The sequence below is a fragment of the Phascolarctos cinereus genome, unplaced genomic scaffold (assembly GCF_003287225.1).
Source record: "Phascolarctos cinereus isolate Bilbo 61053 unplaced genomic scaffold, phaCin_HiC Scaffold_5;HRSCAF=322, whole genome shotgun sequence".
In the NCBI taxonomy this organism is placed as follows: Eukaryota; Metazoa; Chordata; class Mammalia; order Diprotodontia; family Phascolarctidae; genus Phascolarctos; species Phascolarctos cinereus.
The window spans coordinates 400,376,661-400,391,118 of NW_027555958.1; the positions used below are offsets into that span (position 1 = coordinate 400,376,661).

Genomic DNA, 14,458 nt, shown 5'->3' on the forward strand with positions numbered 1-14,458 from the left:
AAGTGACTTGCCCAGGGTCACACAGCTAGTAAGTGTCAAGTGTTTGGTCTGAGGCCTCATTTGAACTCAGGTCCTCCTGACTTCAGGGCCGATGCTCTATCCACTGCGCCACCTAGCAGCCCCTACATGGTATTTTTTTTTAAATAGAAATTTCACTAGAAATGTCCCACTTAACTCATAATAGCTCATTATAAACACTTTGGTTTTACATAGCATTTTCCTTACAACTCTATGTAGTGGGTACTAGAAATATTATCAACCTTATTTTTTAGGTAAAGAAACTGAGGCTTAGAGAGACAAAGTGAATGGCCCACAATCGCACAACTAGTAAATGTCAGAGCTGAGATTTGACTCCAGGTTTTTGATAAGTGGGTGTCCACTGCTCTATCTAAGCGGTATAGTGGGGTTTTTTTTCTATTTTCAGTTTTGAAGTAGTCCTCATATGAACTAATTTCATAGCAATTTTAAAATAATTAATTTCTTTTGATTCTTGCACCAATCCTAAAAGCAAGGCAGGGGGCAATAATAATAATATGATCCTCATATTTAAGATGAAGGACTGAAGCTTGGAATGGCCAAGTGACTTATCTAAGACCATACTAATAATAAGGCCAAGCAGGGGGAAGACAGTCCTAGAACTATGGATTTGGGCTATTTAAACATATTTTAAAAATTTCTACCTAATGACATAGCATTTTATACAAGAGTAAATATAAATAAATTCCATGCTTCTTTCCATACTACCATCGTTGGCTCTTTTCTATACTATTGGCCTGAGTCAAAGAAAAGGCAAAAGTAAAGACAAGAGGACAATAATGGGAAAGTCTATTATAAGATGAAACATACCCAAGGAAAAACAACCTCTTCACGGTAAGAAATCAGCCAGTCAACTCCTTAACAAGCATTCATTAAGTTCTCAACTTGTGTCAGGCACTGCACTGGAGGATGGAAAGTCAAGAGAGACTATTGCCTTAACTCATTGGTCATACATATTCTCCCCCAAATTCTACTTTTACTCTTCTTCAGTAAAAATACACAATGAATGAGGCAGAGAAGGAATGGTTGATGAGAATTCTGTTAAAAGCAAAGTCTTAAGGACTTTTGTTTTTTTGTTTGTTTGTTTTTCCTCTGAGCTCCTTTGCCACTGACTGGCTTTGAGATCCCATCTCTACAGTTTGTGATGCTTTGATCCTATAACCAGGCCCACCAAAATCCATTCCTGTCTATATCATATGTTATATAGCAAATCCTTAGTGTCAACAGTAAAGAGTAATATTTAAAATATTTGGCACTAGCAAAGGGATTTGTGTGCTCACCTGCCACAGCAGCATCCAATTCATCTTCCTCCACAGATTCCTGAGTAGAGATGCCTCTCAAAGGAGAGAGTGGGTAGGAGGTATTAAGGTTCAAACCCAGCATGAAGTTATGTACTTTCCCAGCACGTCCCTCTCGAGTGTTGAATAGGGTAGAATCACTCACCAAGGCCATTAGCATCCTTTGCACCCAACTTGCTTGGTTATTATTTTGATATTCCTTTTCAGCATCTGTACTTTCAGTGCCTGCATGCAAAAATATGCAAAATCAAGATGAAGACACTGGAAATCAACAAAAGCAACCTAAACTACTAAAAACTACATATAATAATTTTGGTCAAGTCAATTCAAAAGCTAAACATTAAACATTATGATTTCTGGTTTTCTAATGATTTGGAGTATAAAGCAAACGAGCTCACTTACATAAATAAATTGAGTAAATATTTAATTTATATTTTCCCCTAAAATGGTCCTGGTTTATTTTCCATTTCAAAACCACAACTGGGGCTTTTTCTCAAAGGACCAAAACCTGGGGAGGGGGAGAGACTTCCTCCCTACAGTGTTTCTCTGAGTCACCATCCTTTGTATCTTATAGTCAGCCCCATTTTACAGTACATGATGCCACAAGAGTCCCACCTTCTTCTCCTCTCCTTCCCTTTTCCTATCAATGCCAGCCCAGTTCCTCTCAGTAATCTACTATCCTCTGTGTTACCTCTCTCCCTCATTGAATTTGCCCTAGGTGCCTGTATTCCTAATTGTGGTGTGTATATATATATATATATACACACACACACACACACACACACACACACACACACACATACATACATACATATACATACACATACATACATACATATACATACACATACATATATATATATTTCATATTTCATATTCACAAAGAATAGGTGACTGAGAAAAGGAAATTCGTGGGGCAGGTGGAAGAAATGCAACCAAGATGAAAATGTTAATGGAGATAACTTCCATGATTTTCTACTCCTATAGCACCTCTATGATTTGAGAGATGCTAAATGTCATGTAGAAAACTTTCCAGGTCAGACTTAAAAGTTCACCATTCAACCCTTAGGCTAGACAGGATATGGAATATGAGCCACAGTAATTTTCCTCAAGGGCTGGGTCCTGTTTGTTTAATCATTACCACTGCTCATGGTCTTTCCCATTACATTTGATATACATAACATCGAAGGGAGAAACCCATTAGTCAGAAGATAAATCATTATTTATTTTCATCATCATTGTAACAATCTTAGATTGTAAAGTGCTTTTTCTTCTGTTTCTAGTTTTGAGCTAATCTTCAGATGAACTACTTTCGTAGCAATTTCACAATGATGAATTTCATTTGAAATTCCCATAAGCAAGGGCGGGGGAGATAACATGATCCTCATATTTAAGATGAAGCATTTGAAGCTTAGGAAGACCAAGGGATTTGTCCAAGACCATGCTGATAGTAAGGCTAAGCAGGGAAAAGACAGTCTTGAAGTCTGGTCTTTTGGCTCTTATTCAAACACATTTCTAAAATTTCTACCTTACAACACAGCATTTTATACTTAAGTAATATATAAGTAAATATTTTAAAGTATCTAAGTAAATAAGAAAAATATAGGCTCTTCCAAAGTCTAAACCTATGGCCTCAAGGACACATGTGGCCCTCTAGGTCCTCAAGTGCAGCCCTTTGACTGAATCCAAGCTTCACAGAACAAATCTTCTTAATAAAAGGATTTGTTCTATAAAACTTGGCCTGAAGGCCACAGGTTCCCCAACCCAATCTGAACTATCTTTGTGTTTAATTCTGGCCAAAGAATTAGTGAGCATCCCAAAAACACAGAGTATCACATTTGTAGGGAATCTCAAAGACCATTGGAGAAAGGGAAGTCCAACCCAAACCTGAATATGCAACTCTTCTCCAGCAACCTCCCAAAGTATTCATTCTGCCTTTCCTTTAAGATGTCAAGTGAGAGAGGCCCATTACTTCCTGGGGTAGCCTTTTCTACTTCTGAATAGTCTGAATTATTAGGAAAGTTCCTTACAAAAAGCCAAAATTTGACTCTTTGTGCCTCGCACACATTGCTCCTGATTTCGCTTCCTAGAGCCCCATAGAATAAAGTTATCTCTTCTCCAAGAAACCCTCCCAAATATTTGAAGAAAGGGTACTATCATGCCCTTCATCAAATGTCTCTATTCTAAGCTAAACAAATCCTTTCAGTTTTTCCTCCCTTTACATGATCTCAAAGCCCTTTATTGTTCTAGTTGCCCTCCTTTACATGCTCTCCCATTTCTCAACGGTCTTCATGTAATGTAGCGCCCATGACTCAACATAACACTTTAGATGTTGTCTGATCAGGGCAGAAGACAACAGGATTATCACCTCCCTAGGCCCAGACAACATGCCTCTCTTAAAGAAGCCTAGGTTTCAGTACCTACTGGGAATGCATGGCGTTCACAGCCGAACTCTATTAAGAAATTGTAAATCCCCAAGAAAAAGAAATAGGGGAGTCTTTTTAGGGGTTAGCAATCAGATTTTAAGTGATCTTCAATTTTAGCCTTTCTTTGGGCCCAACATTCTTTCAACTTTTATATAACTACTGAAGGTTTTTGAGAGGTTGATGGTGACTTGAATCAGGTCTAAGCAAAGATTTATGAAACTGAACTGTGTAATATTTCTTTGATACACACTTTAGTACAATTGAAGCATTTGGGTTTTTTGTCCACTTTCTTGGCATTATTAGAAAGGCTCACTTCCATTATTTCAATGTTCTGTTTATTCATAGCCAATGGAGGCCCAAATGGATGGGTTGAGGAGGAAGACAGTTACAGAATAGAGGGAAGAATAAGCCCCCCCCATTATGGTTGAATCTTTACAGAGGAAGATTTCTTACCTTTGGGCTCCTGCGATTCATCATCGCTGTCTGAACTATCATTACTCACAATATGTTTTGCTGTGATATTTTCTGTGGAAAGCAAATAAAATAATTATGACCTGTGATTCCCAATATTAATCTGACCAATTAAAACATTTTTAATTATCTCTCTAGCATTAAGGGAAAACAGTTCAGCAAGGCAATAACTGAATCTGTTCAAATGTATTTTTTTGAATCATGATAATAGTCATGTCCTTATTCCAAGAAGTTCTGTTATTCCAGACAAAATGATAAATCATTTCCATTTTTTTCACTAATCCCCCTTGCTTTGGTAATTTAAAAGAAGACAAGATAACTTAAGGTGAATATATGAGAAGTAAAGGAGAAATCTAAAAGGATGTCATTCTTAAGAAGGTGAAAAAATATTGATGTAAGATATCATTTTATTTTCTGAAATAACAATGCATCCATTGAAGGCATGAGCTTTCAATTCCATCCAAATAGAGTGAGCAAACAGAGCTATAGCTATGCTAGAGCATTTAGGCTAAGACTGATCCTATCAATCTGAAAAGGATTTGGAATAGAGGTTACAAGAAAGGAAAGGACAAGATGCTGTGCCCTGGGGTCTTTCTCCAAATGGAAAGTCCCTCAAAAATGAAATATGAAAATGTTCTTATCTACCTTCACTGCTGTGGAAAACTTCCAGTTTTCTTTGACTCTGACTTTGAAATTATTTTCCTTGCAATTACTTTCAGTCAAGAGAGCAATATAGCATAGAGTATAAAGGGCCAGCTTTATAGTTATGAATGAATTAAAAAAAACTTTCTTTGACATAGACTGACTTCATGTACAGAGTCAAGTAGGGGGACACTCACTGAAATCATAGGTCTAGACCCACCCATCTCTCCTACCCTCAGATTAATGCAAGACAATGCTGGTTTGTCTGTCTGTGTGTTAATGTATGTGTTTTAAAATGTAATAGCATGGATGGTATTTTCAGCATTTGAACCCAGGGATGTTCTAAGAGGTACTGTTTCTACTTCCCACAGGTCTCTTTGTTTATATTTGGTCGTTTCTGAGTAGGCACATAGCCCTAAGCAATCACTAAGTCAATGAATATACCTACAGAAAGTTGCCAGGATTCCTAGGTAGTTACTTAATGAGCCAAAACCAAAAAACTCAGATGCATTCAAGGATTATCTTACAATTGCAGGACACATAGACTTAAATCTTCTATTTTCAATTTTGAACTGGTCTTCATGAGCAAAAATCACTGTAATGTCACTACAGCTAAATATGGAAAATGGACAAATAATATGAATACTGATACCTAATTACAATGATCCAAGGAGAAAAAAATGATTATAATATTTTCTTCTCACATTGTCATATTTACATGCTTAGAAGGACATTTTGTTGTTTTCTCATTCTTACCCTCTCAGTAGGGATGGTAGAAACTTCACCAGTGATTTTTATATATATAAGGAACACCGAGATAAGGTAACTATATTTACCCATACAGGTCACCACCTTTTTTTGGATATTACAGTTTTGGACAGTTTCTGAGAGCTTTGAGAACTTAAGTACTTACCCAGGGGTAACACAGACAATATTTATCAGAAATAGGACTTGAACCCAGGTCTTCCTAGTTTCACATCTGGCTCTCTATTCACCATACCATGCTGCTTTTGATATACTAATTACTTTTTTTTTCACATTCCACACTTTGATTTAAAAGGCTTCTTCCTTGAATATTAACCTTGCTATATGAGGATATTTTCAATGTCTTTCTAGTAGATATCTGTGTCTAAAACTTCTATGTTTATCCAGAGTTTGTTGAAGGTTCAAACTTTTGGCAGTTCATATTCACAGACTTGGATTTGGAGTTGGAATGCATCTTTAAAGTCAATTAGTCTAATGCTCTCATTTTACAGGTGAGGAAACTGAGATCCAAAGATATGGTATAAGTTTCCCAAGATTATATGAGTATTAAATAATCAAGCCATGATTTAATCCCAGTCTTCTGACTATAGACCAGCACTCTTTCAAATACAACAATTTGCTTCATGTCTGTTTTCTATTAAAGAAGCAGTAAGTTGAAGTTACCCAAACATGAGTACAAAAAAGTTTATACGAATTGTTGTCTTAAGATACCCTTGGGGGAAAAAAAAAAAAAACTAAAAATACTTAGAGCCTCCTGAAATGATAAAAAGCAAAAACTAAACTATTGCTAGATCAACTCTCAGTGACTTCTTTGTTTTAATTCTGGGTGACTCCCTCATCTCATCTGGTTTACCAGATCAGCCCACCTAGAGGCCCTAAACCTAAATGATTTCCTGAAAGTCTGTTGCACAGATTTTCAGAAAGATTACATAGAAGCTGCCAAATCTCTAACCACAAACCAGGATGCATATTTCATAATAAGAGTATTCTTCTACCTATTTTGTTATAAAAGTCCTGTTTTCTTGGTTATATGCCACTGTCCCAAGCACCTTTCAACATTTTGTTTCAGCTTCATCCCTTCCCTGATCGACAGAAAAATAAATTCAGAATTTATCAGGATTGTTTGAAGAGAAACATTTCTTTTCACATAAAATGGTAATGATGGCATTTTCTTTCCCTCTTAGGACGCTGACTGAAAAAAAATGACATAATTTTATAAAACTATGCCAAGTAGAAATAAGGAATCAGATATACCTTCTATTTTAAAGATTTGGTTATAATCAATTTATCATTGTTCCTTATGTCTTCCAGTTTTGTTTGAGAGATTACTCTATTTTTAAACGGCTATCCTAAGACTGATGTGTGATATCAGTGCATCTAGCTTAAGTGCTTATCACCTAAGTCATCCATATAGAAGAGGGCATGGTACAAGTTGCTGTTGTTCAGTCATTTTTCAGTCATGCAAAACTCTTCATGACTCCATTTGGAATTTTTGTGACAAAGACACTAGAGAGGTATACTATTTCCTTCTTCAGCTCATTTTACAGGTGAGGAAACTGAGGCAAGCAGGGTTAAGTGAATTGCCCAGGGTCACACAGCTAGTGTCTGAGTTCAGATTTGAACTCAAGAAGATGTCTACCTAAGTGACTCAATGAATAGATTGCCAGGCCTAAGTCAAGAAGACTCATCTTAAGTTCAAATCCAGCCTCAGATGCTTCCTAGCTATGTTACCCTGGGCAAGTCAAGTAACATTGTTTGCCTCAGTTTCCTCATCTGTAAAATGAGCTGAAGAAGGAAATGGCAAACCATCCCAGTATCTTTGCCAAGAAAACCCAAAATAGGATCAGGAAAAGTTGAACATGACTGAAATAACTGAATAACAATTCTCTCATTGATTCTGCCCTCACCCAACGTGTGCTAGGGGAAAAAAATCAAAATCTCCTCTGTCTATTGCTATCTGACTTTCTCCATCTCATTCCCACTCTGATCCTTCATAAGTAAACAAATTCATGGAAGACAGCCTTCACAGTATAAGTACTCGTGATGAAACATTTTTTTTAAAAAAACCCTTCAGCTTTAGATTTTTATCTTCAAAGTTTACAAAATTATAAAATAACTTTAGTATTATGAAAAGAGAATTTCCTATGGCCACAAATGATAAACTTATCCCTAGAGAAAATGTCAAGGATTTTAGAAATTTATTTAACTAAAAGGATAATTCAAAAGATCTGTTAACAAAAATTAATTCTATATTCATAAAGGGGGCTATAAGGAAATTCACCACGGATCCTAAGTAATGCCTAATTTTAAGACTGTTCATGAAGCCAGATACTTAGGAAATCCTATAATAGCAATGGTGACAATAATAAGTTTTCTTTAATTTCCTTCATTTGGGGGCAAAAATAAATAATTTCAATCTTTTATTTTTCTCCATTCTTCTCTGTGTCAGTGTGTCTTGGAGTGAGATTTGGGCTTCATGAACACTCCACAAGGACTCTGCTGTTAGGTCACAGTCCTCATTCACTTTCCTGCTGCTATACCAATGCTCCATTGCTGATTTGATAACTAATCCAAATTCAGCTTTCCACACATTTTTATGCCCAGGCAAGCCATCTTGCTTTTGTGGGAAAAGCAAAACTCGTTAACTGTCAAAATAAAGATGGTGATGGGGCAAAATTCTGCAGTGGCAATCAACTTTTTAAAAAATCAGACATATATTCTACATTTTCAGCAAATGAAAACTGTAAGGTCACAAAGACTTAAGAATAGAAATTATTGAAGTCTATTTTTTTTAATTTACTTATTTAGAGTAGCCTATTTTTATTCTGTTTTAATCTCTCATCTACAAGGAAGCAATTCATTCTACAGATGTGGCTCACAATACCTCATATTTACTTAGATTCTTCTCTGTGGAATAAACTGCTAACTACAGACATTAGGCACAAAACTCAATTCACGGGGTTTGGAAAGATGAGTGCTTTAGGGATAAACATGAAATCAAGAAACATCACTTGAAATTTAGTTATCAATCTGTTCTCAATACTATACTCTGTTAAAAAAAAAACAATGAAAAGGCCTATGGCCATGGGTGGGGAATCTGCAGCTTTGAGACTACTTCTAGGTCTTCAGGTGTGGCCCTTTGGCTTAAGGACCTAGAGGGCCACATGTGGCCTCCAGGCCACAGGTTCCCCACACCTGCCTATGGCTATTTGATAAAAAGTCTAAGTAGAAGGTAAGCTGATATAGGGAAAGAATATTTTCTTTCTCTCTTCTTTTCCTCCATGCCTCAAATATAGCAGGTATTAATAAAGTTTTGCTGAATTGGAACTGAATTCATAGGACAATAGGCATGGAGTTTGAAGAGACCTCAGAAACCTCTTGGTTTTGTTTGTTTGTTTGTTTTAGGCAATTGGGGTTAAGTGACTTGCCCAGGGTCACACAGCTAGTAAGTGTCAAGTGTTTGGTCTGAGGACGGATTTGAACTCAGGTCGTCCTGACTTCAGGGCCAGTACTCTATCTACTGTACTACCTAGCTGCCCTGACCTCTTGTTTTATAGATAAGGATAGTAAGGTACAGAGAAGTTATGGGATTTGCCCAAAGTCATCTAGGAAGATAACATCACAGATGAGATTTGAACCCTGGCAAGCCCTCTGACTCCCTAAAGTATACAGCCAGAGGTGTTTCCAATTAATCATGGTGGGATGGCTACGATCACCTAAAATAAGTATAGGGCCTTTTGTGAAAATCATAGATATCTAAGGATACCTAAATGTGTTTAATGTTATCTAAAAGAAAAGAAGAAACAAAGAAAAAGATGTAGAACTTGAAAAGGACTTTAGCATTTGAAGAAATATACAGAAAAAAATAGCTACCATATATATAGCACTTTAAGGTTTACATATGTTAACTCATTTGATTTGCAGAACAAACCTGTAAGATAGGTGCTACTGTTTCCATTTTACAGATGACAGAACAGACAGAGAAGTTAAGTGATTTCCCCAGTCACATAGTTTTTAACTGTCTAAAGCTGGATTGGAACTCAGGACTTTCTGACCCTAAGTGCTATCCCCTATCCACTATACCACCTAGCTAAGAAACTCAGGTAAGATTTAGAAGAAAAAAACTGAAGTTTATTCACAGAGCTCACTAATTATTGTTTTATGAGTTTTCATATTTTTTATGTAATAGATTCCATAAAGTCGAATCAATCTGAATGTTTAAATGAAGATGTACACTGATTCTACCTAATTATAGAGAACTCAGAAATAGCATTATGGTAGAGTGGAAAGAGTACTGGATTTGGTTTCAAAGGACCTAAGTTTAAATTCTAAATCTGATGCTTACTACCTTTGTGAATCTTGACAAGTCACTTAAATTTCTGGTCCTCAGTTGCTTCATCTAGGCCTCTAAGGTCCCATACTGATTTACAATTTTAGGAAATTTTAAAAAAATTAACATTTGAGTTTTTAATTTCTGGAATTTATCTTAATAAAATTTACATATATAAGTATTTTTTTTCTTTTCAAATTACCTAATTCTTCTTCCATGGTCGATCCTTTATTTTGGGAACCAGAAACTCCCAGGACTCTATTGAACAGTATAGAAAATGCACTACCCCAAACACCTAAGAAAAAAAAAAAGACAGAGAGAGAAAAATAAAAGTTAACTGAGAAAAAGCTAAATCTAAAAGAACCAAATAATCCTGAATTACCAGGCCCTGATTACATACCCATTAAGAAGTGTAGGGGGTTTTCTTCATACTTTTTTACAACTGTGCCCATAAAAAATTTGCTTCCAAACAAGTCAGGAGCCATAAATGTACCATATTTAGCCATCCCAATCTCATATGGACTGAATTCCACCCAATCTAAAAGTAACAAAAAATTAGTTAATAGTTAATTTCTAAACAAAGGTACATCTAGATCATGTCTGTAATTTTATAGTTGTTAGTCTTTTTCCAAGACTCCCTCCATAATCCAAAAATCTGAGTAAAAGCAATAAGATATAGTGTAAGTAGTCCTGGATTTGGAGCCAGGAAGCCTAGGTTGACATCCTGGACTTGACATTACCTCTGTGATCTTGGACGACTTAACCTCTTCGGGCCTCAGTTTCCTCATCTGTAAAGTCTGAAGAGTCCAGGATGAGAGCAAAGTTATACTACTGGGTGACTGGAAGGATGGTGGTGTCCTCAACAGCAAAAAGGAATTTTGAGGAAGGGGTAGGGTTGGGTATGGGGAAAGATAATGAATTCTGTTTTGGACATGTCAGTTTTGAGATATCTATGGGGCACCTGATTTTTCAAATATCCAATAGTGTCAATTAGTCTTGAAAATTTCTCATATGGGACTAGAACTCAGGAGAGATTACAAATACTTATACATTATCTTTTCTAAGAAAATCCCAAGGATAGCATCTGGGAGTCTTCTGTATAGATACAACTAAATCCCTGGAAGCTGATGAGACACAATGAGAAAGAATATAGAAATAAAAGAGAAGAGAGTCCAAGATAATGGAGTGGTTTTTCATTTTCTTTTCCACTGGATTAAGGCCATCAGAGATTAAGTGACTTGCCCAGGGTCACACAGGAAGTGTCTGAGGCCAGATTTAAACTCAGGTCTTCCTAACTGCAGACCCAGTGCTTCATCCACTAGCATAACAGGCACTTAATAAATACTTGTTGACTTGACTTGATCAGGAGTCAATAGATAATAACCACCAGAAAATGGATTAGGTAATAAATATAAATAATAATAGCAATCCATTATTCCAGTGGACCTTTGATTTCACCAGTTGGGTACCACCTCCATTAATACAGACCACAATTCATCCATGCCTGTTTATCCTGTGCAACTCTTTTCCATATCTGGTCATACATTATCTACTACATTTCTATCCAGCATCCTAAGAGACTTCCTTTACTTCACTTGGCATTAAAGAGATACCAATTTAGCAAAGGGGCTCCGACTGTAGTGAGTATTTTATCCCCATCTGAGACCTGAAATTCAAGAGGGCAAGGGCCATGTCTCATTTTAACTTTGTACCTATCTTAGTCCTTGGAAGAGTGTTCTATACACAGAGGGCACTTAAATATTTTTGGATGAATGAATGAATGTGGAAATTGCTCCTCATACATGCATTGTTTCGCCACTTGTATGAATACTTCTGACAGACCTTGCCCTTCTAATGAGTGAGTAGCTGGAACAATTAATTGTTCTAACATAACTTATCTCTTACAAATGGTGAATGGTATGGGTTAAAAACATAGATCCAAAATGACTATTTAAAAAGGTTGACAACATGTCTTGCATCGTATATCTTAACTTTTATTTATTTATTTTGAAGAGCCTTAGAGGGATGCTGAACATTTTTCCTACTTATTTCATACAAAGACAGGAAGTTTGCGGGTTATGAATTGCCTTGTGGCCTGCTCATTTTCAAACATTCTCAAATAGACATTTTAAACATTGAGAAAGGAAATTTTATGGGAATCTATAATACCAATTTCATCAAGTCACTCCTCAGAAATTTCCAAAAATCCTATCTATTCAAACAATAGGGACAGCTAGGTGGCTCAGTAGAGAGAGTGCCAGGCCTGGAGTCATACAGACCTGAGTTCAAATCCAGCCTTGGACAATTACTAGCTGTGTGATCCTAGGCAAGTCACTTAATCCTGTTTGCTTCAGTTTCCTCATCTGTAAAATGAGCTAGAGAAGGAAATGGCAATTCATTCCAGTAAATTTGCCAAGAAAACTTCAAATGAGGACATGAAAATTTAGACATGACTGAACAACAACAAAAATTCAACTAATATTATTTATATCACCTTGGCATTTATCTACTTTAGTTTTTTTCTTTTTTTTTTACATATGGCATCTCCCAAATGAGACTGTAAGCTCATAGAGAGGAGGGACTATAACATATTTATTTTTTCATGCTCATGGGGACCAAGCCCAGCGTTGTTCATATTTTGGGCACTCAATAAACGCTTTTTAAAAGAATTAACAAGGGACAGCTAGGTGGTGCAGTGGATACAGCACCAGCCCTGGAACCAAGAGGACCTTAGTTCAAATTTGACCTCAAATACATACTACTCACTAGCCGTGTGACCCTGGGCAAATCACTTAACCCCAACTGCCTTGCCAGAAAAAGGAAAAAAAAAAAGAATTAACAAATGAATGAACCAAATCCCACCTGTATTCCCCCATTTCATTTTACCCTAATTCTTTCCAAAAGATGGCACTAGAGGACTTTTATTTCATGAGTAAACATATGTCTCTTAAAAGTAACAGGTACATAAAAAGAGGCTTAGTGAAAGCATTCCTGAAATGTCTATTTAAGCGTGTTTCGTTAGTAATGATTATTTCAGTGCAGGGTGTAACTGGGTGCCAGTCACCAAGGTCAGTTATACTAAGAATAGAAATGAACAGCCTAAGCCCTGGGCATAAAAGGGTTTTCAGCTTAGCAGGCTAGGAACCTGCCCCAGCACCCCACAGGAATGTTATCGGATACAGTGAAGGTGGCCAACAAGAATCAACATGACAGGATTGCTGGTACTCCAATAATTTAATGAGCAACAAAGTGGATGTATTCTTTTCAGACACCACAAGCCAAGACAAGTCCTCCAGGTGTTATATTTAAAGAATCAGAATGAGAAAAAATAGCAGGTCTCTAATATGCTTTTAACATAATGAAATAATTCCTAAAAGATGAAAACATTTAAGTTGTTTGCAGATGTTTTATATAAAATGATCACTCTTTATAGTGGATGTATAAGTTCCAATATTTCCCCAATCTGTTACTTTTTATGTTACTGACTAGAATTGAAATCTCATTGATTAGTCATTTCCCAGAATTACAGCATAGGGCAGAAGGGACACATGGGAGACTCTCTAAAGAAGTCCATCATCGCACCTCCAAGTAAAACCACTAGGGAGCCATCCCAGAAAGATTTTTTTAAAATTCCTATTTTGAAAAACCATAAGATTCAATAAACTTCACTGTTAGGAAATTCAATCTTATGTTTAAACTTGATATTCCATGCTAATGTCTTTGTATCATCATATTTCAGAATCAAAGGGGAAAGTTAAGGTCATTTATCTCAACCACTTCATTTTAGCAATGAGGAAACTGAGGCAGAGGACAGTCAAACGACGCCAAACACCTACTTAGCAGCAGCACTGGGATCCCAGTCCAATGGCTTGTTATGCTCTATTCCACCATCTTCTTTTAATTATTTCTGGCCCTTCCCTTTACTCCTTATGTTCTCCTGAGCTCCTCTTTAAATACAAAGGTCAGAACTAGTTACAGAACTCTAAAAAGGGCTAACCCAAGATTGAGTATCATGAGAGACATATACCTCAGTTTCTTGACAGTTAACAATACTTTTAAGTATCAGCTTAATTCAATGCAATAAGCAAACAAGCCCTTATTTAGCACCTACATATGTGCAAAGACAATGTGCTAGGCGAGGAACGCAAAGAAAAATTAAAATAGTCCCTGATCTTAAAGAACCTGCATTCTACTGGAAGGGGAGGGAGACAGGAATACTTAGACATAATGAAATAAAAAAACTATATGCAAATTAAATATGGAGTAATTTCAGGGTTAGGGCAAGAACTAACAACTGGTAAAACCAGGAAAAATCTTCTATAAGAGGTGACAGTTGAAATGAACCTTGAAGGGAGGCAGGGGTTCCCAAGGGCACAGGTGAGGAGGCAGAACATTGCAAGTATGGGAGACAGCCTAAGCAGAGATTTAGAGTTAGGATATAGAATGGGATATATGGTGGATAGCAAAAAGGCCAGTTTTACTCAATTATA

At 36.5% G+C, this 14,458-nt stretch overlaps 1 protein-coding gene across 1 annotated transcript in view; it reads right to left on the minus strand.

Annotated features, from left to right (window-relative positions):
* The window catches only part of PLA2G4A (phospholipase A2 group IVA), a 182,586-nt gene that overhangs the window by 35,583 nt on the left and 132,545 nt on the right, over positions 1 to 14,458 (minus strand). Inside the window, exons 11-14 of the mRNA XM_020984421.2 lie at positions 10,369 to 10,506; positions 10,171 to 10,263; positions 4,214 to 4,285; positions 1,317 to 1,559 (exon numbers count right to left, since the gene is read on the minus strand). Of these exons, the coding sequence (XP_020840080.1) occupies positions 1,317 to 1,559; positions 4,214 to 4,285; positions 10,171 to 10,263; positions 10,369 to 10,506 (546 nt within the window). The remainder of the gene's footprint in view (positions 1 to 1,316; positions 1,560 to 4,213; positions 4,286 to 10,170; positions 10,264 to 10,368; positions 10,507 to 14,458) is intronic.